The 26,085-nt window shown below is 38.2% G+C and overlaps 2 protein-coding genes and 1 pseudogene across 2 annotated transcripts; 2 read left to right on the plus strand and 1 right to left on the minus strand.

Moving 5' to 3' along the window:
* Nucleotides 1-1,260: 1,260 nt before the first annotated feature.
* Nucleotides 1,261-4,787, plus strand: LOC104449007 (ornithine carbamoyltransferase, chloroplastic). The gene is made up of 5 exons (XM_010062993.3): nucleotides 1,261-1,555; nucleotides 2,897-3,231; nucleotides 3,403-3,534; nucleotides 3,623-3,898; nucleotides 4,402-4,787. Exons 1-5 carry the CDS (start codon nucleotides 1,360-1,362, stop codon nucleotides 4,582-4,584), a joined length of 1,122 nt encoding a protein of 373 aa, XP_010061295.1. The 5' UTR covers nucleotides 1,261-1,359; the 3' UTR covers nucleotides 4,585-4,787.
* An 11,434-nt stretch (nucleotides 4,788-16,221) lies between these two features.
* Nucleotides 16,222-18,905, plus strand: LOC104449008 (annotated as a pseudogene).
* Nucleotides 18,906-19,909: 1,004 nt separating this feature from the next.
* Nucleotides 19,910-23,440, minus strand: LOC104449010 (uncharacterized sugar kinase slr0537). Its single transcript, XM_010062995.3, has 8 exons — nucleotides 23,069-23,440; nucleotides 22,216-22,479; nucleotides 22,017-22,088; nucleotides 21,833-21,871; nucleotides 21,538-21,645; nucleotides 21,092-21,189; nucleotides 20,878-20,989; nucleotides 19,910-20,390 (listed from the first exon to the last, which is right to left on the minus strand). Exons 1-8 carry the CDS (start codon nucleotides 23,219-23,221, stop codon nucleotides 20,142-20,144), a joined length of 1,095 nt encoding a protein of 364 aa, XP_010061297.2. The 5' UTR covers nucleotides 23,222-23,440; the 3' UTR covers nucleotides 19,910-20,141.
* Nucleotides 23,441-26,085: the final 2,645 nt, after the last annotated feature.

Consider the following 26,085-nt stretch of genomic DNA (forward strand, 5'->3'; position numbering starts at 1 on the left):
TTTAAATCATATGGCCAAGCATTAACTAATTAAATTTAAATTTCCACAACACAAGCAAAATTCATCAAATTAAAAGACAAATTGGCTAAAGCATAGGCCATAAAATTCTATCACCTAATTAAAGACATTTAACACACCTTAAGGCTTGGCTTTGAATTTCCGGGATGCCACACCAGAACAAGCCCATTCTGAAGCTGAGCCAAATAGGGGAACCGAACCAGGCGTCTACTCTGCCTCCTGGACAGAAGATTTGTCAGTTACAAATGAACACTCCACCTATGAAACACACAGAAAAGCGAGGCCCAGTTCTGATGAAGGTTTGCCTGATGAATCTTCGCTGAGATCGAAACCCCCCTTGGAAAGAAACCACACATTACCAAAGAAACACCCCCTCGTTGGAAAAGACAGAGGAGTTGTCCCCTGTACCGAGAACCCTCTCAACGACGAAGATCCGAGTAGCAGAGAAGCTGATCTCCAAAATCCTGTCTCTCCAAACGATGAATCGCAGAATGAATCCTCTAGATCTAATGCGGCAAGTCCTCTTCGTGGGTCCGCCTCCAGATCCGAGATGCCTAGACCAAATCGAGGAGCTGGTGCTTGCATCTGTCGGGACTCCATGGGTAGAGTTCTTGATGGCTTCACCAAACTCGTGGAAATCAACTCGGCGGAACAAGCGGAGGTTGTGGCTCTTGTCGAAACCCTAGATTTCCTCCTCCTCAAGCTTCGCACGAACGGAACTCAACTGAAACTCAATGTACATTCTGACTGCGAGGGTCTTGTGTATAGCATTGAATAGCCAGAAGAGAGCAGCTGGGACGCACGACCACTGGTGGACCGGGCTAGAGCAAAAATGAAAGACTTATTGGGCCTCACACTGGCCCATTGCAGAAGAGAAACCAACAAAGTAGCGGATTGGCTTGCTAAAGCACACCGTTTAAATTTGCTTCCTACTAATTGGGTATCCCACCCCCCTTATGCTCTTTTAGATTTACTTTGCGCAGACGCTTTTGATGTAAATTCTAAGCTTTTGGCTAAGTAATATATATATCAATCAGAATTTCGACCAAAAAAAAAAACTTCGAAAGGCATGGCCAAAAAAAAAGAAAAGAACTTCGAAGGGCTCGCAGTTTCTTGCTGGACTGGAGGCCCAATACTAGCCCAAATCTGAATGACTGGACCTAAATATCCAAATTCAGGGCTAAAACCCGACCCGGAAACATTCCGACCCGCTTTCTTGACCTTCAGGTGGTGCGTGTTTCTGTCGCTCACGGCATTTTGCAAACCGCAAGCTGAACCTGAACTCACTCTGAAAGCCACAGTCGGGAGCACCAAGCAGCAGCCACCGCAACACTCTCAGCAATGGCGGCGATCTCGTCTCACTGCGTCTCTAACCCTTCATCCCTCTCCTCCGCTTCCTCCGCCTTCTCCGGCGACAATGCCCGCCTCCCCGGCGCCTCCGTGGCGTTCCCGTGGGGTTCCCGCTCCCTCCGCCGCCGGCTCTCCTGCCGGGCTTCGTCCGCTACCTTTCCGACGCCATCTCCTCTCCAGGCCAAAGGCTAGCGCTCTCTTCTTTTTCTTCTTCTTTTTTGCACGTACTTCTGATGCCTCGTTTCTGCAAATTGATGGTTCTGCGCGGTTCAGAGCTTCGCTCGCTTTTTGCTTTCGTTACGATTTTCCCGTCTGATCGAGCATGTTTTCAGTTTCCCTTTTTTTCATTTTAGGCGCTTGAATTAGAGATTGTAAAAAGGGGAAATGCTGGAGGGTGAAGGGCGGAGTGCTGACACGCTTTTATGATTGTCGGTTTGATCCGGAACCCGAATTAGGTTTTCTAAGCATTTGGTATTGCTCGGTAGTCATGTCTGTTTTTTAGTTGCAAATGCAATCTAATGGTATGAAATTACTCGGATGAGTGGGTTGACGCGTCATTGACATACCGTTGCAAATTTTAGGTAGCTGGGATGGTACTCGGCAAGCTAGACCTTAGATTATAAATGAAGGACTAATTGCTTTGACATGTCCTCAATGTTAGAGAATATATATATTATCGTATTTGAGAGATCGTGAATTTGTGAAGCTGCGAATGTCTCCCCACTTCTCAAAATCTGTGTAGACATCCCATGACACCTCAGAAGTTTGTGCATTTTATTCAAACTTTAGGAGGTGTGCATATGATGTTGATTATATGGTAGTGCCTGGTGGGTGCAGCTGAAGTTTTTAAACAAACAGTTGGGGTGTCTATGAAATTGGCAAGGGATGTTCTTTCAAATTTATAAAGATAAGGATCTTTGTCAATTTTCACAAACTAGAGATTTCCATTTGCTTGGTGACATGCCATGAATCTTATAAGAAACTAAAGTGACTTTTGTACATTTTTACAAAATTCTTGTGCAGTATCTCATTTTCACAATTTAGTTGCTGTAAGTGGATTGCTTACAGATCGAGTTAATTTAATCATATTTGGCATTTAAAGTGCCAAAATTTGGGACCACATCATTATCCTCATCGTGTTTAACTTAAAAGAGATTAACTGCTGCATATCTTATAAACAATTGGAGGGTATCTCAGAAATTTCGGTATTATGGGGGGGTTTAATTGCAGTGTGCCAATAATTGGGGGTGTGTGACAGTGTTAGCAATGAAATCTTGTTTGAATCCTCAAAGGTCTTGAAGATCTTGTGGTTCTATGGTTAAGTTCATTTGGCTAATTTACTGGAAAGAATTTCATTTTTGAACTTTGCTTGGCATTACATGTTATTTGAAGATTGTTTATCTCCCTGTTTTAGTCTGGTAATAATTGACAATGAATATCAATCGTCAATATAAATGCACTTTTCTGGTAAAAGATAAATTGCTCAGTCATTAAAGGACTTTGTTACTTTTGGTTCCATGAATCACAGAAAAATCTGAGCTGAAGGACTTCCTGCATATTAGTGACTTTGACAAAGCAACAATCATGAAAATACTGAACCGAGCATCTGAGGTCAAAGCCCTGCTTAAATCTGGAGAGAGGACATATCTACCATTTAAGGGAAAGACAATGGCCATGATCTTTGCAAAACCATCAATGCGAACGCGGGTTTCATTTGAGACTGGATTTAGCTTACTGGGAGGCCATGCTATATATTTGGGACCAGATGACATTCAGATGGGCAAGCGGGAGGAAACTCGTGATGTTGCTCGTGTTTTGTCTCGCTATAATGACATTATCATGGCACGTGTCTTTGCTCATCAGGTATGATGGTGAGTTGCAGATATTTTTTGTTGGCAGACATTCATTATCCTATGTCCTGAGATTTTAATTATTGTAAAAACGTTCAACAGACCCATCTCTTTTGTTTTGTTAAATACTTCTAAAGTTTGTCATGCATGTGTTAATGAAATCAAATAATTTATTCTGATGCAGGACATTCTCGATCTCGCAAAATATTCAAGTGTACCTGTTGTTAACGGTCTTACTGACTATAATCATCCTTGCCAAATACTGGCTGATGCCCTTACTATGATTGAACACATTGGTCAACTGGAAGGCACAAAGGTTCGTTCAAGTGGTCTTGGTTTGTTGTATTATTCACTCATTATTGATTTATATTTTGCTAATTGAATGTAATGAATGTAACATTCAGGTTGTCTATGTTGGAGATGGGAATAACATTGTGCACTCTTGGCTGCTTTTGGCTGCTGTTATTCCCTTCCATTTTGTATGTGCCTGCCCCAAAGGCTTTGAACCAGATGAAAAAACTGTGGAGAAGGCTAGACAAGCTGGAGTTGGCAAGATTGAAATAACTAATGATCCAAAGGAAGCTGTTAGAGATGCAGATGTTGTCTATTCTGATGTTTGGGCTAGCATGGGACAGAAGGAGGAGGCTGCTTACCGTCGTCAAGTGTTTAAAGGATTTCAGGTAATTATTTTTTAAGAAGACCCATATTCTTGAGGACATGTTAAAAGGAGGCTTTGCATTCTCAAGGCCCCCTCAAACTATTAAAGTACTTTAGAGGAATTTTTGGTGCCTTGGTAGGTGAAATAGCAGAGTGCATCTCATTTCCTCTATATTAGTTCATGACCTCTCTAAAGCCATTACATTTTAAAGAAAATACGAGTAATTAATCTTTTGCACTCCTTTTGGAAGTAGGCTGGTACTGTAGGTCCTTTCTCTAGAGTTATGACTCAGATGTTAATTGAAGTAGCTTCATTAGAGAAGTTAAAACTGTCTGAACATAGTATCATGAATTAATGCGTAGATGGAAAAACTCCACAATGGGGGAGGCTTTTCCTTTAGAGAGAGAGAGAGAGAGAGAGAGAGAGAGAGAGATTTATCTTTTATGATTCTCAATAAAGCTTCATGTGTTTTATGTTGCATTCCAACTTTTTATTTTGATTACATCTGTGGGCAAACACCTGCAGGTCGATGAGGCCTTAATGAAGTTGGCTGGCCCTAAAGCTTATTTTATGCATTGTTTACCGGCTGAAAGAGGGGTTGAAGTGACTGACGGTGTAATTGAAGCTCCAAACTCTATTGTCTTCCCACAAGCTGAGAACCGTATGCATGCCCAGAATGCAATTATGCTTCATTTGCTCGGCTTCTGATGATGGAGACTCTCATGAGTAATCAAAACTGATTAAGGCTTAAGCTCTAGAAGCAAATATCTTTCAAGACCTTTCAACATGCCATATGAGATGAAATATTAGGCTGGTTAAGTTCAAATTATCTACTTCTTTAATGAGTAGTAGAGACTCGTCTTTCTGTGATCCTTCTACATTTTCTGCGAAGCCGAGCTGTTTTCTCCTCGATCGGTTGTCCAGTATGTTTGCTTTTTGCATTGAAAATTATGTGCGCCTGCCCTTTCTTCATGGCTCCCCTTGGCCGTGAAGATCGGTTCACGTATGTTTTAAAGAGCTGGAGTATCCGGAAGATGAGCCTAGGTTATAACTGTTATTCTATTCCAACTAAATCTGTGAACGGAGGTGGCAGAGGCGGGGCGCGGGGAGGCGGGGTGGGGAGAGAGATTTCCTTTTCACGCTGGTTTCTCCTTTTCCCGCCTTTTGTCAACTCCAAGGCCTTTTTCCTCGAGCGCCAGACTTTGCTACATGGAAGAATCAACTCGTCTCCACTATAGCTTATCGCAGCATGTTAGCCTTTTTTTTTTTTTTTTTTTTGGTGACCAAAAATCCGCTAGAGCATGTCCTTGTCGGCTTATGCCGATTTGGGGTCTCATAGGATTTTATGATGGAGGATCTATAATGACTATACTTCGAGGGAGATTGGCCCAACAACCCATCGCTGGGCTCCTCACTTTAATCGCTAATAATGCAGAGTTTCGAACCCTCAACCTCCATGTGCTGGAGGTCAAGGGTTCATCACTGATATCAGCAAATCTTAATAATGAAACCATGTTGCATTTCACTACATTCCCTTATCTCAATTCGCTAATATCATCGCAATTATCACATCAGAAACAAATCGAGAAAAGGAAACTGGGTATTCCAGTACATTCTCTTAGCCTAGCTGAAATTATTGCAATTATCACATCAAAAACAAATTGAGAAAGGTAACCATGTTGCATTATAAGTGCACGCTCTTATCCCAAGTCGCTGAAATCATTGCAAGGGTTGCATCAGTATCGAATGCCACAGTATGGCTAAGGGGAGCGAGCTTCATGAGAATTTACCCCAAAGAGAGTTCAAAGGCAGAATTCAAAACAATTACAAAGGAGAATCTGGAAAATGCGTGCGTGGGTGGGTGTGTGTATGAGAATGTTCGCCTATGAGAGCTCGCAAGTAGATTTCGGCACATATTTATTGGAGAATTTGGAAAATGAGTGTGCGCGTGTTATGTGGATTTTGAAACATTTACAAATAATAATTTGGAAATGCGCGCGCGCACGAGAGAGAGAGAGAGAGAGAGAGAGAGAGAGAGAGAGAGAGAGAGAGATTTTGGTATGAAAAATATTAGGGACAATGTCAGGTGGTCCTCTTACTTCTAATTTAAATTTAAACTTGTCCCTCGTCTGTTTTTTAGTTAGAGATTTTGGTATGAAAAATATTAGGGACAATGTCATGTGGTCGTCCTCTTACTTGTAATTTAAATTTGAACTTGTCCTCTTCTTTTTTTCTAGTTCACAAGCATTTCTGTAAATGTTCCACATTAGTCTTTTCATTGATATATGTGTTTTACTAGTCAAATTTTTAAGACATCATGGATGTCGAAGTACATGTGTGACGTTATAATTCTGCAAAAACTATTATGTCAGATGACATAAAAACTAAAAAAATGAAGACAATTATTCTTGAGAGAGGGAGAACAAGCCTATGAAGAAGTCATAAAGCTCGAGCTTGAGGCTTATATCCATCGCCATGGTGCTCGAGCTCGAAGCTTCTGGCCAACGTTGCCAAATTTAATTTTGGAGATTGTGCTATGGCTGCTTGAGCTGGAGTTTGAGGTTGAGCTTGAAGCACATGATCATATGATCGTTTGAACTCAAGGCTTTCGACTGTCATGGTCAGATATGACTTTGAAGCTCGAGGCTACCGTGACTACTCGAGCTCAAAGCCATAGCCGTTTAAGCTCTTAGCTTGTGGCCACCCTCACCGAATTTGACTTCAAAACTTCAGCCATTACCGTTTGAGCTTGAAGCTTGCAGTCGCTCAACATCGCCACTCAAGCTCAAGCTTGAAGTGCGTAGTCGACTGGCTTCTTGAGCTTGAAGCTGGCGGCCATGGCCATGAGATCTAAGCTTGTGGTGGATGTCAAGCTCGTGACTATCGTCACCGCCTGAGCTTTTGAGCTGCGCCTTGGCCTTGGAGGATGATCGTTTGCGGGAATCGACAGCCTGCATCGGTAAGGTTTGAAGAACTTTAAAACAAGAAGTAGAGGTCAGAGAGAGTCAACATCTGGAAAAAGGAAAAAAATTCATGTCATAAGCTATTTAACGATGCAATGCCGCCACGTCTGTGAAATCTATCACCAGATAGATCGAAAGACGATCATAACACTTTTTAAAAAAGCATGGGGAAGCTTTTGAACAAAAAGAAAAGTAGAGGGGCAATTTTGAATTTCAGAAAAATGTAAAGGAATCACCGGTGATAATATTCCAAAAATATTGTGGTACATTGAACTCCATTAGTAATATATGAGAAAAAAAAATTGAATGGTGTATGAGATAGATATACGTTGTTCAATTCTTAGAAGTATGTGAAAAAAAATTCATCACCATAATAATTGAATCTAAAAAATAATTTCATCAAGAGTTCACATTAACTGTGTCACATATGACTATACTTTGCATACAAAATATACATATTTCAACTGAATTTTCTGTTTCGTAAAAATTTGACGCGTGACAATTGAATTTTGTTTTTATTTCGTGCTACACAAAAAAAAAAATTATATTCATTTATGCAAGTACGACATTATATAATGATATTGTTTTTGGTATGCATATTTTAATTGACATGATAATTCAGTGATTGACAGATGAAAAGATGTAAACTAAGTAAAATAAATGAGATACTTTTATTAGAGGATTATATGACATGTATTTTATTTGTACAGAGTAGAATAAAATACTTTTTTTAAAAAAATAAAAATGATTTTTTAATTAACAAAAAGATTTCGAAAAATTCTAAAAAATTACAAAACAGCTTAGGATAAGACCCTATTTAGGTTGTTACAATTTAGGTAGTTTCATTTAGATAGTTAAGAAAACTCATGTTTTTTTGGTAATGTAGTTAAGAAAACTCATGTTTTTCCTTACTATTTGGAGAAATTGAACTTGATTTGAATTCAACTCGAGGGGATTATGCCTCGTGGCTTATAACAAGGTCATGTATATTTTTGCACAACAAGCATCGGGTTTTCATTTCCCACGCATAGACAGATGCCTTCGATTTCTTGGGCATTTACACTAACTACCTTGTCTTTAAATAAATTGGTTGTTAATTTATTTTTCTAGAATAGGTCAAGGTTAGATTTGAATTATCATGAAAACTTTGACAAAAACATTTGCATGTCAACTTAGAAATGGTTTTGATACCTTTAGGATTCATAATTGATGATCAAGAATATATGACCACTTTGGAAAATAACCAACTAATTATGTATCGAAAGGGCACTAATAGAAATATTAGTGTAATCAAATTCTCGTGATTAGAAGCTCTACTTTCATGGGAATTGAGACGATGCTTCCATGTCTCAACTTGTTTCTAGTTGACCCCAAAAGGTTAGTGGCAACTCGTGAAAATATTAGGTTGTTAAAGAATTTTGAAATAAAAATCCAATGTCATGAGAGATATGACTTGAGAGAGCTTACACCTAATTGAGGGATGTTGGCACTTTTAGGCAATACCTGTGAACTTATATCTTTTCCCGAGTGTGTCGCGGAAAATTCAGGTCGTGACATTATCAAAGGCAATACACATGTAGAAAAACTTACCTAGTAATATATGAATGAAATTGCCAAGTAATTTTGGTAAGCTAGTCTCAAAAGTACAATTATAGTGATTAGATCAGAACTTAGTTAATTTGTTAGCTATCTTAGCACAGCCGCTTGCAGGAGTTGATGAATCAAGCTTCTATGTTTTTCGTTTCTCTATGTGTGTAGTCGGTTGAACAAGTTACTTTTGTGAGATGTCTAATTGGCTACTTTACTTTGAATTTGTTGTATAGGGATTGCAAAGTTTTGAATACAAGAAACAAGCTATAAACTATGTCAAACTCACAACGCATGTATCTGAAACGAAAGAATAGTGAATGAAAATTTTGTAATTCTTTCTAATATACTCTAAATTATTTCCCGTGTTTCTCTCTAGCCCCTAAAAAAACTAAAAATTTCTCCAATTTCATCATTTCTCAATTTCAAATTACCCTAGAAAGGATCCTAATAATCCTCATCATCATCATTTATTCTGCTATATGATGTAAAAGGTGTTCAAGGTATTTGTACAACATGAGGATGTCCAAGCCAGCATTGGAAGGTTACGAAGCAATTAAGATTAATATAAAATACACATATTCGGCAAACTATCGCAATTCACTAATTATTCCTCCAATCAGCAATGAATGCAAATAGGATTACCAACATTAGGGCGTAGGAAATGAAAATCAGCCAAAGTATGTCACCAAGCATAATGTACATAAGTAGTCTGCACGTGACACATTTGAGAGCAAGAGCAACCGGAGTGTACACAAGTCAGAAATTTGGGTCCATTTCTAGCTCAAGATAGTAGTTTTTCATGTTCAAGTTGTGACATCTTTTACATGACTAGAGCAATGAACAGGAAAATGGAGAATAAGGGAAGATAAAACATTTATGCATGGCATATTGCTTCAACAATCATTTATGGAGGCTTGGACTTTTTGAAGATGGAGGTGCTCGCGGCCTTTAGAGTTGCGGTTGGAAGTCTTGTCTTTTTCGGAAGCTGATATCATCTGATCCTTCTCTGCAGTGTTGTCAACTTAGTCTTTATCCCTGTCCTTGCTTTGTTTTGTTTTACTTGGGGTGGTTCTGTGTTGTTTGTTGGATACCCCCCTCTCTATTTGTTTGTGGCCATTGTTTGGCTGTTTGCTTTTTGTTGGTTGTTTTTTCTTCTCCTTTTCTGCTTTTCCCTCCTTGTCTCGACACCCTTCCACTCGGTTTGACTACTTTATCACCTTGAGTGTAAGTTTTGGTGTTGGGTCTCTTACTGTACAGATGTATAGCTTATTGGTTTAAAGTCAATTTATATCTTACCTTGTACCAAAAAAAATAAAATCATCATTATATATTCTTCTCCGCGACATTAAGGGTGTTCAAGCTAAATAATACAACATGAGGTCCACCGAGCTAGCAACACTCAAACCAAATTTATATACACATCGCCATGCTAATTGAGCCATTAATTTGTGATAAACACGAATAGGATTACCAACATTAGGAGGATGGAATGAAAATCAGCCAAAACATGTCGCCGAGTAGGTTGTAAATCTATAGGCTACACTTGACACATCAAGAGCAATAAAGATAAGAGTGTACACCAAAAAAAAAAAAAAAAAAACTAGGTTGATATCTTCCCTTCCCATCTCAAAGATTAATTTCTGTTGGACAATTTTGATCACTTAACAAATAATCATAATGTCGGGTGCACTAGTAATGTTGGTTGGACTTGTAAAGTTATGCCTAGCCATGAGGCATTAACATAAGGCCTTTGTCAGGGAATCAAGCTGGGGGTATAGCTACAATTTGAGCCACATGCTATGCTCCATTTCTTGGAATTAAGATCAACAAACTACTTGTTAGACTACCGTCTTTTTGAGAAACTAGCAATTTAAGTTCAAAAGGAAATTCAGTGCACGATATGATGCTGGCTTCTAGTTCAAATCAAAGTTAATGAGTCTATACAATGCAGGAATCTAACCCTTGTATGCCCTATAGGAGTGTGACTCATCTATTGATCCACGACCAATTAAGCTAAATTTTTCTAATTGGCTTCATTTTTTTTATAGCTCTATTTTATATTGAGTATTTTTTACTAATTTAAGCTTGATATCTGCTAAGTGTTAATGAATTTTGTGTGAATTTATTTGCTACTCATGTAATTTTATTGAATTTTATAGGAAATATGACTTTTGGATTTGTAAATGACCATGCACACCATTTGCAGAACATGCCAAGACTATATGCGTAATTTTCCCATGTGTTTGTGCTAGATTTGTAGATCAATCCCTACACCTTAGCATCTTCTAGAATATTTTATTTTAAAGAAAAAGTTAGCCAAGACCAAAAATTTGGAGGATTTGACCATAATTGAGGCTAGGTTCAAAGAAAATCAAGAATAGGAATCCTAATTTGGCGAGGAGTCCTATTCAAGACCTAATGGGGGGTTGACCCATGGTGGATTTTTGGAGGCTATATAAACTTCATTTGTGCCACATATTTCAAATCCTGAGAAGGAAGAGAAAAACCCAAACCTCTTTGTGACTTAAATTTGTGAATTTGTTTTAATTTAGCATTATGTTCTCTTTAATTTTTGTTGTTAGTTTAGCTTTAACTATGTTCTAAATTTCTTTTGTTTGAGCTACAATGGATCTTAACCATGATTGATTAATTTGCAAGACTTGCTCATGCAATATAATTGTTTTTTTATTGTGGCATTTTCTATCGTGATCTTAATGCTTTTATAAACTTGGCCAATTTTTAAATGATTTTTGATGCATGTATAATATCAGGTGGAGATTGTATACATGAGCACTAGTTATATTAAACCATAAATTAAATCTAGGTCAAGGTACACTAGGTTGTTTGTGTGGCTATGGTAGCAAATCTAAGTTGGAACTACTTAGATTAATTCCAAGAATTTTCATAAGAACTTAATGCTTTTAGGTAGTTTAAATTCACCTAAGGTTAGTGTGGGTTAACATACTTAATTAGGGATTATTAGACCGAGATTGGCTTGTAATCTAATTAAGGAAAACTTCACCAACACAATTGGGAATTAATTTGTTGCATGACAAGTTAAGAGAATTGATTATGAGTGGTTAGTGAAATTGGATGCTCTAACGCTTTGTGATCTTGATTAAAATCTTGAAATTTGCTTTGTTAATTTTCAGTTTGCTTTAGATTAGGTTTTTTGGGTAACAAAAAAAACGAGAAAACAAAACAATAAATTTTGGGTCATGCGATGCTCCTCCCACCTTTTATATAGAGGTGAGTTTGGCCTACAAAAGAAACAAATTAAAAACAAAATAAAAGCAGTCTAAACCAAGAATTGCCCAATATTAATAGTAATTGGAAAATTATCAAAGCAATCCTCGGCAAAGGTGTCAAAAACTTGTCAGGTGAATTGCAAGTGCACAATATCTACAAATAATAAAGTGATGAGTGAGTATCATTCCCACCAGGATTGTATGTAGTTATCTAATTACTTACCAAAGGTGATCAATCAAAAGATTTAGCTAAGCAAATAAAAAAAAGGCAAGTAAAAAGTGCAATAAACCAATTAAAGGACTGAAATATAAAATAGCTGAAACTTAAAGGATTCAAAAGCTAATTAAAATTGCAAATAGGAGACCTTGAAGAGTTTGATCTCAAGATTGAAATAACCTTTTTTAGGAGAAGAAGAGCGCAAGCACAAGCAATCCCCATTGCAATGGCCGAAACTCAAGAAGGCGCACCTCCAAAGAGGACTTCAAAAAATGCTACACCAACAGTTCAAGTATAAAGAGGCCGGCGGTACAAAAAGTTTGAGACCAAGCCATTCTTAATTCAAATGCTTTAAAATGCAGGACAATTCAGTGGATCACTTAATGATGATCCAAATCTACACTTAGAAGCATTCCTTGAAATTTGTAACACTATTAAATACAATGGTGTTACCGATGATGCTCTTAAGTTAAGATTATTCTTCAAACCAAAAAAAAAAAAAAAAGTTAAGATTATTCCCATTTTCTCTTCGTGATAAAGTTAAGACTTGGTTGACTTCTCTTCATGTAGGCTCTATTACCAGTAGGGAGGACTTGGCTAAAAAATTCCTAAGTGTTTTCCTCCTACAAAATCTGTCAATATTACTATAATTATGCAAATGGATGGTGAGCCTTTTTATGAAGCATGGGGAAGGTTTAAGGAGATACCTGTGCCATGGATTACCAGTTTGGATGCAAGTGCCCACATTCTATAATGGAGCGCATCCCACCATTCGGGCTAGTTTAGATGCAGCAGCTGGAGGCACTTTCCAAAACAAGTCACTCGAAGAAGCTTTTGATCTACTTGGGCAGATAGCAAGCAATAGCTACTAATGGCCAACTAAGAGATACTAGGCTCAGAAGCCAAATGGATTTCATGAAGTTGACACTAATACAGCTTCGAATGCAAAGCTTGATGCATGGAGCATAATGATTGCTTCTTTGAAAACTCAAGGAGTATCTTGTGAATTTTGTGGTGGAAACCATATTAGCACTGATTGTCAAGTATGTAACCCTTATGCTAGTTCTTTTGAACATGCTAACTTTGTTTCAAATTTTAATAGGGGTCCCCAAAAAAATCCTTATTCCAACACCAACAGTTCGGGAAGGAGGAATCACCTTAATCTATCTTGTGAAGGTCAAAATCAATAAAAATTGAGAGCACCACCACTACCCATAGAGAAGTTGATTTGGAGGATTTGGTTGCCAAGCTAGCCCAAATTGTGAAAAGGCAAGCCCAGGCCGCAGAAAAACAAGCTCAAATCACTCAAGATTTCATGAGAAGTTTTCAATGTAAGACTCCATAATCAAAAAGTATCAATTTGAAACATAGATAAGCGGGGTAACCAGCTCAAAGAATTAATGAGAGACAAAATGGTGCCTTACCAAGTAATATTGAGAGGAAACTCATAGAGAATGTAAAGGCAATTACATTAAGGAGTAGAAAAAAAGTTGGAAAGTAAGATTGAGATGATGTAGTAGAAGAGAAAAGGGCCAAACCTAAGCAAGGGGTTATGTAAGGGCCCGGGCTTCCCACTATGTAATATTATCCTCTTTGGGCCTTCGATCCTCATGGATTTAAAATGCATTACACAGGTTAGAGAACCCAAGCCTTATAAACTAGCTCAGGACTCCCTCCCTAAGCGATATGGGATGGGAGATGCGCCCCCACCCTGCGCATGTCCAGGGATCGAGGCGCAAACGTACCGCCATCCCTTCTCCCTGTGCATTGCCGCCTGGGCCGTCACACTTGGACCATTTGTAAGGATTTTAAAGCCGTGAGGGCCGAAGGCCCAAAGCGGACAATATTACACAGTGGGAGGTCATGGTCCTTACAAGTTAAACCAAGGAGGCCAAACCTTTCACCAAGACTAAACACAAGGATGAGCCACTAAGGAGTAAGCCATCTCCAATATCATATGTTCTACCTATTCCATTTCTAGAGAGGCTAGTTAAACACAAGCAAGATAAGCAATTTTCAAAATTTTTAGATTATCTTAAACAATTGCACATTAACATTCCTTTTGTAGATGCTCTAACTCAAATGTCAAGTTATGCCATGTTCTTGAAAGAGATCCTAACTAACAATAGCAAGTTAGAGAAGCATGAGATTGTGAAGTTGAATGAGGAATGTTCGGCCATCCTTCAAAATAAGCTACCACATTGGTCAAAAATGTCTAGCAAAAATTATTTTTTGAGATAGGAAGGCAAGATATTGGCCCAAGGTTCCGACTTGCATACACTCTCATTTCTATTGCTATCAAATGTATTGGGTGTAGTCTACTAATGTACATTTTGCTTGGTGACATGCCTTGGCTAATTCTCGTTCCCCACATCTTGATGTTGATAATCCCATTCGAATTCGAACTTGAGGATTAATTGGAGAATGGTGATAGTTTTCAGTTTTCACAATGTTGTTGTCATCTGCTCTTTGTGAAGTTGATTTTGTTGTGTGTATTGCTAATGTTGGCTTGGACATGAATCTCGTATTGTACTACTATTACTTCAAACACTTGTTACATCACAATGCAATATAATGATGATGACAATGAAGACGATGTGTTACTACTAAGTTGAAATCCCAATGCAATTCAATGAAATCGAAGCAATAGGGATTTTATTCTTTTTTGGCTAAAGGGAAACCAAGGAATTGATTCAAAGAATTTGAGATCCCCAATCACTAATCTTTGGATAAACGAATTACGATTTTGATGTAGTTCAGAACTCAATCCTTGTATCTCAAGGTCAACAATATACTAAACACCATCAGGATACGTACTTCAAGTCACAAATGAAACTACTTACCAATACATGGGTTTTTCTCATCAACAATACAAGGGTTAACACGAATGCATTTTAATGGGGTATTGGACAAAATCCCAAGAAAGTGTAGATTTGACTTAGGGTACAAGTTTAAAATTTTTCGTAAGACAAATATTTGGGTATATATGTCAAGGGCTAACAATTTCAAATTTTTAGTTACCTCTTACTTTCTATTGGGAAGCTCTATTTTATTTTTGCATATTACCATTTCACCTTTAAAATTTATATCTTTTAAATTTTCGCTTTGACTAATTTTAGTAGCATTTTTAAACGAAGCGAGTTGACTGGTTACTAAATTTAATCATGCAATGAAACTACATTTCCTTAGTTAGAAATAATTTTAACAGAACTATATTAATTTTGTTTTATTTTGATGTTCTGTTATAAATACATCTTTTTAATTGTTCTTTAACTAATTTTATTGTAATAGTTATTTTAATATTAATATGAAATGAAGTTAAATCATGTTATGAGAGGGTCCATATTTAAAATTGGGAGTAACTAATCTATGATTGAGTTGCATCATGTAACCCATATATATATATATATATATATATATGTATATGTATATGTATATGTATATGTATATGTATATGTTGATGTTGTCCATTGACCTCCAATCAAGATTACTTGTGCGTTCAGTTTGCGTAATATGAGTGATTTAGAAAATATTTTTCAAAACGTAATCGCTAGAAAAAAATGGAAAATTTATTCATCACTCACGAAAATATTTAAGCATAGATTGTTATGAATGATGAAAATATTTGTTGTTGACTAATTTTTCTAAATGATATAAAGAATTATTTTTTGAAAAATATTTTGCAATTGACTCAGTTTCCGCAAAATAAACACATGTTTTCTCAAAAATTGAACATACGTGCTGGATACGAAAGAAAGTCACGTGTACACCTGTATTCCGAGTAAAAGCGCGAGTATTTTACTGATAAAGACCCTGAATAAGAGGATAGCTCTTTGTTCTTTGGTTGTTTGACAATGTCACGACAAGTGGCTAGCTGCAACAAATAATAAACCCAAAAAGGCCATGGCCACCATACTTTGAGCTGAAAATCAGAGCGAACTTCGAAAAGGATGACTCCATTCGAAAATAGCACGCTGCTTGCGCTCCCACAATTCTCCTTCTTCGAAAACTTTCTCAAACGAGTTGGAAGTTTGTGACTAACCCCCCACATATTCAAAAAGTAGTTTTTCTTTTTTTTGTGTCATAATTCAAAAAGTAGTTCAACTGTACTATTTTGCCGCTTCATTTTGACTGCATCATTCACTTTGAGCTGCTCGAACTTCTCCTTCTTTACTTTGTCTTGAAAACATAGCAAATACAACTTCAAGCCAGCAAAAAAGAAGAAAATAACTTTGGACCTCCATGACTGCGATCTCCTCAATCATGACTCCCCCACAATTCCATCTACGCCAACTCAAAATGCCGTAGTTGGTGAACGAGAGCACCCATGTTCAGGAACCAGTACAACACCAACGTGACCATGTGGATGCTGGCGGGGTGGCTCTTCCAGGTGGAGTACGCCATGGAAACCATCAATCTGGGCTCTGATGCCGTCAGCCTCTAGTCAATGACCCATGCCATTCTGGCCTGTGTCGACAAGCCCGGCTGGGAGCTCTCCTCCCGCCAGAAGAAGATCTTCAAGGTCGACAATCACATTGGCATCGCCATTGCCAGCCTCACCACCATCGGCTGCATCCTATCATGCTTCATGCCCTCCGAGTGCATTAAGCATGCCTTCATCTATGAGTCCCCACTCTCCATCATCTGGCTTGTCATTCAGCTCGCCAATAAGGCTCAGGTTTGGGTTCCTACTCTGACTAGCCTTAGCTAGTTCTCTTCTTTTTTCCTCTTCTTGTGAAATATGTTGTGTTGATTGTGTTTGCATTAGGCGTTAGGCGTGTTAGATGGGGGTTTGATGTAAATGTGTTGTGTTGATTGTATTTTAACTGGAGGAGTAGTGGAGGATCTGGAGGGGAAGACTTCGTTTATTAGTTGATTAATAGTCGTGCTGAATGAGGGGTTGGCTAGGGAAGAAATGTCAACCTGGAATGATCCAGCAGTACACAATTTGGAGAAAGATGGATTTGTTTTCTGTTTCTCTTTCCTATTGAGGTTAAACCCTTTAGGCACCATGTTATATGCATTCTTACCCTTCTATGAAATTTCTGCTGGACTTACGAGAGTTTGTTCAAGTGAAGATGGAAATGTTATGGACTTACTGCTGCTGCTTTGTGGTCACATGTAAAATTGATGTCGCCCTAGAGAGTTTGCATATTTTTTCACTGCTGTATGTAGAGTGAATCATATTTGTTCAAGTCACCAAGTGTACCTGAGATATTGCTCCTTTTTCAGTGTATTTCACTGGTTTCGGTATTAGACAAGGTTCTTCTTGTGTATGTCAGGAGACTTGGCTTTTCTGGTCTCTACTATAGTTGTCCCGTACTTGCATGGCTTCTTTAGTTTCAGCTTTTTCTACTTGTATCCGGGGATGATTACAAGATGACTGCATGTCACTTGAATTTGTAAAGGTCATACTAGTAAGACACAAGACCTCATCCTCTCTGTTCCGGAGACCAGTCCCTAAAGGTTGACATATTATGAGAGACTTTCATTTTCAGGAGATCGCATCAATAAGCTACACCAGGAGAAGTGGAGCAGAGGCTCAAGATCAGTTTCACCGATCTGAGAAGAGGGTTTGAAGACATATATCTCCATTGAATAAACTTATATATTGTTGGTCCAAAAAGCATCCTCAAATCAACTTTTGATTATCAGTTTGCTGTTGCTCATCATGGATTTATGCAGTAAACCTCGGCCTCTCTACTCAATGTCCCTACCTTTGTATTTCAAGTTCCCTAGATGCCGTTGGATTTGTTTTTACACCTCTGTGACTATTTTGTTGAAGCTTTGCCACAACCATGGTAGGTGCATTTTTCCAATCTAAACATGGCATTGACAATCAACAGTAGTGATCAATTATTAGTTTGATAAATCCTTATCTTTGCATGCCACATGCTGCTATATGATACTGACTTAGGCACACAGGTTATGCCGCTTCAGTTTGCCCCTTGACTAATTGATAGTTGATTGTTCTGCTTTTTCCTGTGTACTTAATCAGCTGGATTCACCTCATTCTTGAGTTTCAGAATTTGACAAGAAAAAAATGTGCCATATGTGTGTTGTCTGCTCATATGTTCTCATTCATGAGCTAGAAATGAATCAGTTATTGTGTAATATGGCGTGTACTAGTGTCATTAGGGTCCTACCCTTTAGGAAGAGTGATCTTGGTTACCTTTCCCATTCTCTCAAAAGCAGACCTATCTATCACTTGTTAGGTGAATCCCCTGCTGCCCGAATGCCCTTGACCAGTGGAAATTGATGTTTAGACCATGCAGCATCTCCGTGTTTATCATAGCATCAGAAATTATAACCAGATGTCTTCACTTTGGAGATATAGTAGAAAGTCTAGACAGAGAACAGTAAACAGATAGATCCTGTTATTAATGCTTGATGTAGATAGTTAGAATTGGCAATTGGCTTGTGAAGTGTCACCTGACTTAGGGTGTTTTTATTGTAATTCACTTGAAAGTAAAGGTACTTTATGCGGCTTCTAGCACGTAGAACAGAAGAAATCCCAATTGAATTACCAGTCTGCCACATAATTTCCTGGCACGTTTGCACCCAATGATCCTGGAAACAGCCCAATGGTGTTGCTCTGCTGGTAGCTGTCTTGGATGAATCTGGAGCCCACCTCTACTACAGTGGGAACTACATTGAACATCAGGCTTTTGCCATTAGGTCCCATTCGCAAGCAGCAAAATCATATTTGAGGCTCAGATTTGAGAACTTCATTGACTTTCATCAGACAATTAGGTCAAGGATGTGCTAATTGCCATACGAGAGACTTTGCACGGAGAGAAGCTCAAGAGTTCCATATGCGTGGTCACTGAAGTTGGAGTGGGAGAGCAATTCCACATATTAGATCAGGCTAAGGTACAACAGCTAATCAATGCATTTGAGCTCATGGAAGAAGAAGAACCTCAATCTGCAGTACCAAGTCCAGGGGATCAGGCAGCTGTCGAAGGAGAGGGTGCTTCTCCTGATCAAGCTGCCGCTCCTATGAAAATTTAAGAATGGTTGAACTGGCAAGCAACCTTGTTCTCGCGAGGCTTTCAGCTTCAGCATGTGTTTACAAAAGCGAGGACAAAATGATTGATGGTGCCTGCCATTAAAGTCATATCATTGTCAGGTCCTGGACTTTGTCGACTCATTGTTGGGAAAATTGAACATGCTATTGCCAGCCTCTTCCCAGTTTAGATTTGTATCCCTATTTACCCAAGATACAGTTATTTTTCTTATGTTCCCGGACACATCTCTTGTTGAATTCCTTTCGACTTGCATTTTCCGCATCATGGCTCTTGCCATATAGTCAGGGAGTATACTTAGATTCTGTAAGCAATTGGAGCTTCAGCTGAGTTCGTTGATGCCAGTTGCTTCTGCATGCCCCTTTCTTTTTCTGGCCCCCCGGAGTTAACAGTATCAGCGTGGATCGCTTAAGGGTCAATGAGTGCCAGACCACTTTGTTTCTCATCTTTGGTAGGCGAGTTCCGGGCCACTTGATAGGTATGTCTCTTCCCATATATTAGATATTCAACAATTTTACTCGTCCCAATCATCAATTTGATTTAGAGGACTAAGGATGGCTTTTGATTTTCATCATGTCCAAAATTGTCCTGTCGTGCGACATTGTTTAGAGGCGTGCAATAGTTCAACTTAACTCCAACTTCAAGTCTGTCGTTTTTGAACTCTGCAATGGATAGATGTGTCCTGTACCCCAACCTGGGGTGTCTCTTATGTCTCCTCTACAGAAGTCATGTTCTTGGGTGGTCCATGTCTGGGATTTCAGAGTGATGACATCTGAAGCTTGTTTATGAAATCAGACTTTTAGCACGCGTGGCGAATATATTAATCCAGCGGGCGCAATTGCTATAAATCAATTAACTGGTCACCAGCGGCTCAAACGGTATTGCATAAGGTATTTGCTCTGCTGATATCAGTTTGTTGGATGTAGAGTGTTTCAGAACACTTGTTACTTTTAGAATCGCCACGTTGACTAAGCACTGCAAGAACGCTTATAAAGCATAATGAACAAATGTTTCTTAAGTAACTCGAAACATTATGTTTCCTGTATGCATGATTTGAAATTGATTCCGTTCACATCAGCCAGACCAACCCCCATAAATGCAAATATAACTTCTCTTCGCTTGCTTGTCGATAGAGATCAAGAGTAAAAGGAAGGGCCTAATTGCTAAGTTGTTTATCTGGGGAGCCTTAAAAATCAATCAGATTTGTTCACTCAAGCAAGAATCAGTTGCGCATGTTGGGAAGAGGAAGGCCTTTGATCTGCATTTGCTTGTACATCCATTGCCAATTCTCGGGGGTCACTTCACCCCCGAGAGCTCGTATGACAGAACCGCCACTGCAAGAGCCCACTTTGCAGCATTCTTCGAGCGACAATCCTTTCACTAAGCCATACAAAAATCCACCCGCAAATAGGTCTCCCGCTCCGGTTGCATCTGCTGCTTTCATCTCGCCTATAGCTGGCACTCGGACAGTCTGGCAGTCATGCATTTTAGTGACATAACAATGAAAATGAAGCACAACTATACCATCTCCTAAATGCCACATATATGCTGGGAAGAAACTACCAAAAATACGTCATTTCAAAGCATCATTTTAGTCGTGAAACATGGAACGAAGGGGCATTCATCTTGTTCTGGAAACACTTCCGGAAAGTTCTAGACAGCATAAAACCAAAATTTATGATATGTTCCTACCACTGGCACTCCTTGTTGACAAGGAATCGGTGCTACTTAAATGCCCGGCTATGCAATGACGAATCTTTAGACAAATCCAAAGGGCAAGTACAACCTAATGAAAGCATCTCGTATCTTCTTGGTATGGTGCTACCTAATTTTAAGATAAGCACTTCCAGCCACATTAAAATTGGCCACTTATAAATTCAAATGGCTAGCTCCATGTGCATAGGCTTTTTTGAATTTAACCACACTAGCACACGTGCATATGCATAGAAAGAACTTACTTCTTTCCCATGCTTCGCAATGCACCCATTTGAGCTTAATGTAACCACAGCCCACTTGCAATATTGTCCCAGAAATTCAAGCGCAGCCTCAGGTCCGACTTTTTCTTCTCCTCTACAAGGATTGAACAAGTGGGCTAAGAGAAATTCAAACCTCACAGTTAAATAAGTCAGTCTCGTGTCAGAACAACATATTAGGACGTAGAATGACTGCTACCTTAGCAGCTCTGCAGCCTCATCCTCATTGGCAAAGCAGAGGTCTATATTCCCAGACAGCAGCAGCTCGAGAAGAGGTGATCTAAAGTTTCGGACCATCTGGCCACATTTAAGTACTATTAGACAGATTTTATTATTATTCCGGCAATTAGAAAGCTAGTAAGGAGAAAGAGGATTGGCTAAAATTTCCAGAAGGTAAACAGTGAATCCTTCGTACTGTGTGCACAGAATATCAATCCTTAAATCTGAGGAAAACATGTAATTACTCTCCTTTATGCAGACACCAAATACATCCTCAGTATGGAATATCATTTTCATACTTTATGTGGGAAAGTTTGCACTAGGACATTCCAATTTTTGGCATTAATACTTGACATACTTAAACCATTCAATAAACCAATGGTCGCTCTCTCCAGACTTAACAACAGTGGGTAAAAATCCACCTACCTCAAAGCTAGCCAAATCCAAAGATACAAGAAGGCCTTCCTGTTTGGCAAGGCTTATAGCAGCTTGAATAACTTCCAGGTTGAATATTGCATATCTTATCACCAACCACTGCAAAAATATGACTGCCAGAAAATAAGCCCCAGCATAACTTTGAATGTAATGTACCATGACCAGGAATGACAGGATGATAAAACAACTGATTCAGGTGGAAAAAAAAAGCATCAAATGAAAACTGCATTCAAAAGAGTGGTGAGTATATTGGGTTCAAAATTTTGAATTTCAACTAGAGACTAACCTTGGATCCTCTGAAGTGTGCCCCAGTCAATTCATCTGCCTGAAAGAGGGAGAGAAAAACAAACAAATTCTTGTGAGCACCTATCAATAGTTCAGCAAATTTTCATTGAGGTACGACCATTTGACGACTTGACCATACAAGCAAGTGATCAACCAAAGACAAATATACAGGGTCAAGAAGGAACCTGAAGTTTCACAGCATTTGAGAGACAAGGTCTCATTGTCCGATTACCACACGCGTCAACCAAGCACACGCACTGTTACATGCAATAAAAGGATGAAGCTCCATAAGTTGTTAATTAAGAACAGACAGTCCATGTTATATCTTATTTCTTTCTCCCTCTCTTTTGGGTAAAGTCTCAATAGCAGTCACCAGAGTCTCACCTGACCAGTGGGTCCTTTTTTCAATCTCATTTTGGAGAGGCTCACTCCATGAAAGCTCATGTTACTCACAAACGACTGGCCTTGATCATCATCACCATAAGCCCCAACTATTCCACATGAGACGCCAAACCCTGCACTCAGACCTCGAATGGTGTTCGCGACGCTGCCGCCGGCCATCGATTTAACAGGAGAAAGGTCATTGGGTGAAGATAGAATATGGGTTTTCACTTCACGCAATATGTACTCTAGCTCTTCAATGGCAACCTACAAGCATTCACATTGGAATCAATGAAAGGGAAAATAACATCTGAGATGTTCGACCGTTTAGACTGATTCCAAAAACAAATACCAATCAATTGCAAGCCTATTGTTCCACATTTTAACAAGCCCAGAAAAGAGAAGACTTATTTGATTAGATCAAAGACAGGTGTGACAAAAACTAAAATTCCCTTTTCATGGCATTTACTCAAACAAACAATGAAGCAATCAAGGACGCATTCGGTCTGCATCATAGCAGAGACTATGCAGAGACTAATATTCAGAAACCGACACCCGAAAACAGATGACTGTATCATCATATCCACAACCACAGTTTGTCGAGAGCAGAAGAATATGAAAGAAAAGCAGGGGAAGAAACGCACAAGAGAGAGAGAGAGAGAGAGAAACAACACAAAATTGGAGCTTGGTGAATCTGAACAATGTACCCAGAAACCCAAAAAGTAAAAGAAAAAAACAATCTCCCTCGACCACAGGCAGTGACCTCCACAAAAGCAGTGAGCTGAAACATAGCAACAACCGCAACATCAAGAAGATGTCGATTGAGACCATTGAATGGGATCTCAAGATTACGCACGGGAGTGGAGCCGCCGCGCTCGCCGGGGACGCGATCGAGGAGGGACCAATCGACGCGGGCCACGTGGTCGATGAGCGCCGCCGGCTGGAGGCCGAGGATGAGCGGAGCGGGAGGCTCGGCGGCGGCTCTCTCGGGCCGGAATTCCGCTCCCATTCCTCTCTGTTGCTCCCCCTTCTCCTCCTCGTCGAATCTTTCGAAAAGCCAAAAAAGAAAAAGAAGAACAAAAAAAAGAGGGTATTCCGTTTAAATATGAATTTGCGCAACGTGACTTGGTGTTTTTCAAGAGCAGGAATCAATTCACAATGAAACTATCCTATCCTCATACATATCGAACAATCTTTGTTGACCCCGTGCATCGCTTCTGAAGAGAGAGTTTATATTTATAGAGAGAGAGAGCTCCGGACGCCCCACCTAGCCGCAGCCTCAGAGCAGCTGCTCCATCCACTTCTCCTCGGAATCGCATGGACATTGTTCCCAATTTGCCCCTCCTATTTTTTCTTCTCTTTTTGAGCAGATCCCCTTCGATTATTCACACGTGAAATAATTCCACAAATGATCAACCAACTTTCACTTGATGTGCACTCTCCTTTCTAAATTTGTAATCTGTTCAATGTAATTCCTAAACTTTACCCAATATGCGCTCTTAGCTTTGAATATTTTAATTTATTCAATATAGTCCATGAATATTCTATAAATGTTCAATTTAGTGGACTAAATTGAATCTAACTTACAAAAAATTTAAGGCCACATTGAATAAATCAAAAGTTCAGAGATGACATTACTTATTAAATCAAAATTCACTAACTATTTGTATCATTTTCCTTTCATGTGTATTTCTCCTCCTTATCCCTCAGTCATATTGAATTAACTTTCCTTCATCTTACTCTTGACTTAAGATGATTCTTTACCCTTTTTCCGCTTCTTTCCCTTTTGTTTCAATTATGGTAGAGACGAAATTACCAATGCTCCACCCACAACATTTATAAAGGTTAAATGTGGGATTCACTCTTGATTAGGATTATTTCTTGCCTTATTTTCTTTGTTTTTATTTTTTCCTCTTCTTTCTCCATTTGGAACAAAAATAGTGTCCCTCTTTTCTGAAAATAGTTTATTTGGTAGAGAGCTAACTCAATATTGTGTTAATGAGTTGTATAAATATGACAAAATTAACTACATGAAAAATTGTAAACATCCACTAACATCCTGCAAATGCACCCAAAAAAAAAAAAAAAATGCTCCCTAAATCATTATTTCATAGAATACTACCATTTGCCTTGATTATATGGTATAATGAGCTATTAACAAGAAATTATGGGTATTGCAATGACATTACAAGACAATCCATTCAAACCATCTGCAAACACATATTTTTTTGTCAATTCTAAATGCATAAGTATTATAAAAGTAAACATTATCTACTACAACAATAACAAGTTACATATCCAATTTAACAAAAGATATTGTCCATTCTACTACTTAGCTCCCCTTAAAAAGGTTTCTCTCTTGAAAAAAAAAAATTACTTGAATCAGACAATATATTTTTATTTTAATTACATCAATAATAGAGTCATTATCCACTTAAAACACATATATATCAAGGAATAATTTTCAATAGTTAGCACTAGAAGCTCCAAATGAACTTGTTGAAATGATTGATTGTTGTTCTCCATTCGCAATTTCATCATCAATAAATACATTTAAGCAATTTGGGTTGTCTTCAATATTGTCTCTCACTACAAAAAAAGAAGAAAAAATACAATGAAATGTGAGTAAATTGTGTGTAATACATTTATCAACCATAATATTCTATCTTTGAGTAAATTTCTGTAAATTTGTACCGAAAATCGAAGTCAAAAATTCATGATCATGAAAATTATCTAGGGAAATAAAATTAATAATTAGTAGAATAATTTTAGAAGAAAATAAACATGAAAGAACCATTGAAATGTAATGGGTGTGGATGAAATGGCTAGAGTGAAAAAAAAAAAAAAAACTGTTGTTTGAAAGGGATGTGTGTAGTTTTGTTTTTTTTTTAATAAAATTCAAACAAAAGAATAAGAAGAAAAAAAAGTAAGAAATAACCTTAAATCAAGAATAGGACCCACAAGGGATAATGTAGCCAATTTAATGTGGTAGGAGTGTCAGTAGCCATTGAAAAAATAGAAATAGCATGGACCTATATTATATATGCTTACAAATCAATACACTAGTGTAGCTATTTCCACGCCCTTTTGGACTGAGCACACATTCTTTTTTGAAATACTTTTAAGCTGGCTATTTAGATGGGATGATAGATATCAATAATATTTTACAAAGTTATTGCACTGAAATCACATTTTTAGCTTAATTTATTTTTTTATTCACTTCCCTTTTAATTTAAACTTGAAGAAAACTACGAAAATCGATAGATTTTGATTGTACAACTATTACCTAAGTTTCAAGATTACATCCAATTCCTTGACTCGGCCTCATTTGCTATTATTTGCTGTTGCCTTGTTATAAAAGCAAATTTCATCAAGCACAATATCAAACCCAGTTTCTTTGAGACTTTTAATGTATTTAACGAGTTCTCTATTGACAGGAAAAATATAAATTTGAATATGTTTTGAGTCAAGAAATTGTGGTGAAAATGAATGTTGGTAAATTAAATCTAATAAAAAGAATTAAATGACACAAATAAAAAAAATTAGTAAAATTGATAGGAATTTCAATTTTTTAAGAAATATAACTCTTTCAACTTTCTTTTTTTCCTTGTTGCCAAATAAACATGAAAGACGGATATAGAAATTACAATAAATATCGTGCTTCTGGTTAATGGAGTCAAATGAAGTATGATTTGATTCTCCGTCATGTTGAGCTTCAGTGACATGAATATATGCACGAATGAACGAGGGGAAGGAAGATGAAGTTCTCTCTAACCCAAGTTAGACTCCAACAAAAGGTTTCTCCACTATCCTTTGTTTATGAGAACCAAAAAGCATGATCATAAGAGTGCAATTACATGGAGGTTCATGAAA

Source organism: Eucalyptus grandis, chromosome 6 (assembly GCF_016545825.1).
Source record: "Eucalyptus grandis isolate ANBG69807.140 chromosome 6, ASM1654582v1, whole genome shotgun sequence".
Taxonomy (NCBI): domain Eukaryota; kingdom Viridiplantae; phylum Streptophyta; class Magnoliopsida; order Myrtales; family Myrtaceae; genus Eucalyptus; species Eucalyptus grandis.

Excerpts from the sequence above, each read along its gene's own strand:
- LOC104449007 (XM_010062993.3), top strand. The coding sequence starts at position 1,360 with ATGGCGGCGATCTCGTCTCACTGCGTCTCTAACCCTTCATCCCTCTCC. Across the intron at positions 3,232-3,402 it reads CACGTGTCTTTGCTCATCAG|GACATTCTCGATCTCGCAAA; the intron begins GTATGATGGTGA and ends ATTCTGATGCAG. Across the intron at positions 3,899-4,401 it reads AAGTGTTTAAAGGATTTCAG|GTCGATGAGGCCTTAATGAA; the intron begins GTAATTATTTTT and ends AAACACCTGCAG.
- LOC104449010 (XM_010062995.3), bottom strand. The coding sequence starts at position 23,221 with ATGGGAGCGGAATTCCGGCCCGAGAGAGCCGCCGCCGAGCCTCCCGCT. Across the intron at positions 22,480-23,068 it reads AGCGCGGCGGCTCCACTCCC|GTTGCCATTGAAGAGCTAGA; the intron begins GTGCGTAATCTT and ends GAATGCTTGTAG. Across the intron at positions 22,089-22,215 it reads AAAAAGGACCCACTGGTCAG|TGCGTGTGCTTGGTTGACGC; the intron begins GTGAGACTCTGG and ends TGCATGTAACAG.